This window comes from Engraulis encrasicolus, chromosome 14 (assembly GCF_034702125.1).
Source record: "Engraulis encrasicolus isolate BLACKSEA-1 chromosome 14, IST_EnEncr_1.0, whole genome shotgun sequence".
In the NCBI taxonomy this organism is placed as follows: Eukaryota; Metazoa; Chordata; class Actinopteri; order Clupeiformes; family Engraulidae; genus Engraulis; species Engraulis encrasicolus.
In genome coordinates this window covers 25,814,942-25,818,603 of record NC_085870.1, presented here as the reverse complement: position 1 = coordinate 25,818,603, position 3,662 = coordinate 25,814,942, and the positions used below count along the sequence as shown (strand labels likewise).

The following is a 3,662-nucleotide window of genomic DNA, read 5'->3' as shown; positions in this document are numbered from 1 at the left end:
GAGTGCCAACTACATAACTATCGACACAATTCAACACAAAATTTGACTCTGTAGGATGATGCATGAGGGCTATCCACCCCCCAGGGCTGGACTGGCCATCTGGCAAAGCAGGCATTTTCCGGTGGGCCCCGCACCCTCGTGGGCCCCTATTTTCAGAAATAAAGAAAAAAAATATTTTTTTTGAACATTTCAGAAAATAGGGCCCACGAGGGTGCGGGGCCCACCGGTGAGTCAGTTCCGTGCACGCCCCTAATTATGAGGGGCCGCCCCTCAAGCCAAACGTGCCCGTGCCCTATTTCTCCCCCTAGTCGAGTCCTGTCCACCACGCATCACAGTGCAGTACAGTCCAGTACCTGCAACAGTGCGGAGTACAACAGCAATAACAGTTTGAGCCAATGACTAATTAATGTTTGGATATTTATTTATCTAATGCTGCTGTGATCATTGATTTACACAAGACTTTTTTTTAACACAACTGGATTTAGTGCAAAATACGGATAGGCAGGCATCAAAGAGATAACAATAGCGGATTCGTAGACTATTTAGAAAAATATATTAAACAAAGGGAAGGGAATGTAAGGGTGTAACAAGGCCAAATGTTTAAAAATATTCCAAAAGGAAAACATGGGTCGACATTGAGGGAAAAATGCTCATTATTTTTATTTGAGAAACAGCTCCTATGGTTATTCCGTCTTCCTGAAAATTGTATGCTCAAGGACATTAGGTTTTTGTTTTGAGCATATTTTCATTCTGATTTCAATTGGTGGCAAAATTATACCACCAGTGTAATCTCTAAATCACTTATTCCACTGAAAAATGGAAAACCTTTCAGAAACAATATATTACAACATCATTGATTGCAATCGCTACTTTCATGAAATAGATGAAATGAGATATATTAGAAAGAGGAATTCTGAGCTGTCATGAAGGTGCCATAGTGATAAATGCTTTAAAAGCACACACGAATGCAATTTACTCACAAGAGCAATAAAAAAGTCACTGAAATCCCCTCAAGGGATTGAGGTAGCCTAATTTATCTTGCATGTTAGGGACCTTTGAGAAAGCATACATGGATGCAGATGACTTTTTAAATGTGTGTGTGTTTTTTAAAAGCACTCTATATCCATGTAAAAGTTTTTAGGAATTGTGTCTTTAAATTTTGAATTCCTTTCAGTGACTTGAGGCACTTCATTGTGTCTGTTAAGGGCATCCCAAGATAGCCTGTACACAACACAACAGAAAGAACAAAAAAGAAAAGGAAAACTATGATGTCTTTTATGATTTTTCGCTTTTAACAATCATGTAAAATCCCTCCCCCAAAATATTTTCTTCTTAGATTCCTGAAAGCAGTTTACCTTGTTTGCCTGAATAAACCTTCACAAACAAGTGACAGAAAAAAAGGTAAGACTTTATTTTGCCTTTGTTTACCATGTTTTTACATGTAATATTATGCACTTACACTGTACATATCCCTAACTTTACCTCTAATCCTAAGGTAGGCTACAGTACCAGTATATGATGTAACATGTTTTTACATAGTTTGTTACCGCTACACTGCACTTCAGCAGTGCAAAAAAAAATCCTCCAGTGTCCGCCCACCTACCCCTGGCCCTTCCACCCCCATAAAGTGACCCCCCTGTAAAGTGCCCTGACCCCGGCTGCACTGCACTTACCCCCGTGATGACTGCCGGCGACACACAAGTGACCAGCAGCAGCAGTTCCAGCACCAGGCAGACCCTCCACAGCATGACGAGAGAATGACCAGACCAGCTCCAATCCAGTCCAGAGCAGAGCAAATTAGACAACTCTTTTCCTTCAAGAAGCCACCTGTGTATGCACACACACTTCCTGATGATGCCAATGACAGTATGATCGTGTGTGTGTTTGTGTTTGTGTGTATGTGTGTGTGTCTGTGTGTATGTGTGTGTGTATGTGTGTATGTGTGTGTGCAAGAATGAAGGCACAGATAGAGTGAGTGGCAGCGATCCTTTGCCCTGAAGACAGCCGAAGCGAGCGAGCGAGCACTGGCCTCCAGAATCTGGTGAGGTGGGAAGAGGGGCATTTATAAGTGCCGCCTGCCATTCATACTTCGCAACATGACTCACTCATATCAGCCTCGCTTCAAGTAGCTGAGGTGGGGGAAAAAACCAGAGTAGATCCAAGCAAAGGATGAACTTTATCATGACAAAGGAGTTCACATACGTCTGTCTCTTTGTTGTGCTAAGAGGATGCTTGTACATACCTATTGATCCAATTGAAATGGAAATCACATCTACATTACATTATGTCCACAGAGTCATCTACGTGCCTTGTGAATACACAAAAGGAAAATCCAACGACCATGAATCCATTGATAGTCCTTCAGGATCAATGAAGTATAGTTTAGCACATCTTCACTCTATAATAACATGCAAGCTCTGCTGAAAAACTATAAGAATACTCAATCTAGTTTTTCCACCCATCTGTTGAAAGGGAATGACAACTGCAGGACTGTAATTATTATGTAATTATGTAATTATGTATGTAATTATGTAATTTTTAAATTATTGATTCATATTTTTTGTTTAAAAAAAACATAATTTTAAACAACCTTTCATTTATGTACAAAATGGCAATTTTTCAGACACGCAAGGCTAGAATTGGAGAATTTGAAGAAGACGGAAAAAAAACCCTGACAGGAAACCTTGAAAACTGTTTATTGTGTATTTTCATTACACACAAGTTCGAGAAAAGGAAAAAAAATGAGCTGGAGCTGGCTTTGACCAACAGCCTCACGGCCACACATGCTCTTCAGCTGCTACGGTGTCCTTGGAGGACAAACAGAGCGAATCGTAACCCTGAGCCACTCACAAAACATTCCCTTCTTTTTGCAGCACAGTGAGAACACGTTCAGTCATCATTCCACATCTGCACCATGTACATGTTGTACTTTCACTGTAGCGAACAGGCAATATCAGCAAAACATGATAATAATAATAATAATAATAATAATAATAATAATAATAATAATAATAATAATAATAATAATAATGGTACCACTGTCTAGAAGGGGACCAGTAATACGGGGCCACTATTTATGAATAGTTAACCCCTTAGCGCAGAGTCTCTGTTATAACCTTATTGACACCAAAATGGTAATGATCAAGTCTTAATCGTTTACTTCAGACTCTCTGCATTGTCATAGCAATGTTGCTATGATGTAGTTGAGTGTTTTCAGCAAAGCGTGAACCCCATCGATGGGCCCATCTGCAGTAAGAGGCTACGCATTAAGAAATGATTAGTTACTCATTATCAAGTATAGTTTTCAACATTAGTAAGTAATTATTAGATAATATGTTCATATTGGATTAAAATCCTCGTCATTGCCATCATCACTTCATCATCACACCTATTATGGTCACTGACACCAGTGACACCATTGCTGTCGTCGTCATCATCGTCATCATAGTGTGTCACTTTAACACAAATGACTAATCCTAATTGTCTTTTCACAGTAATCATAAAAGATCAACGACATACGGTATAACAACGGTATTTGAGAATACAAAAATCAGTCCAAGATTACAAGAAAACAAGGGGGAATGGCAATCAATGTGTGGCAAAATTAACAATATCTTTTGGGTGAGAGATGAAATTTGTCACTTTTGACTTTTGACTATCCA

At 39.4% G+C, this 3,662-nt stretch overlaps 1 protein-coding gene across 1 annotated transcript in view; it reads right to left on the bottom strand.

Annotated features, from left to right (window-relative positions):
• Positions 1 to 1,986, bottom strand: part of prok2 (prokineticin 2) — a 5,012-nt gene extending 3,026 nt beyond the window's left edge. The window contains exon 1 of the mRNA XM_063216434.1: positions 1,674 to 1,986. Within this exon, the coding sequence (XP_063072504.1) occupies positions 1,674 to 1,748 (75 nt within the window). The 5' untranslated portion in view covers positions 1,749 to 1,986. The remainder of the gene's footprint in view (positions 1 to 1,673) is intronic.
• Between the last annotated feature and the right edge of the window lie 1,676 nt (positions 1,987 to 3,662).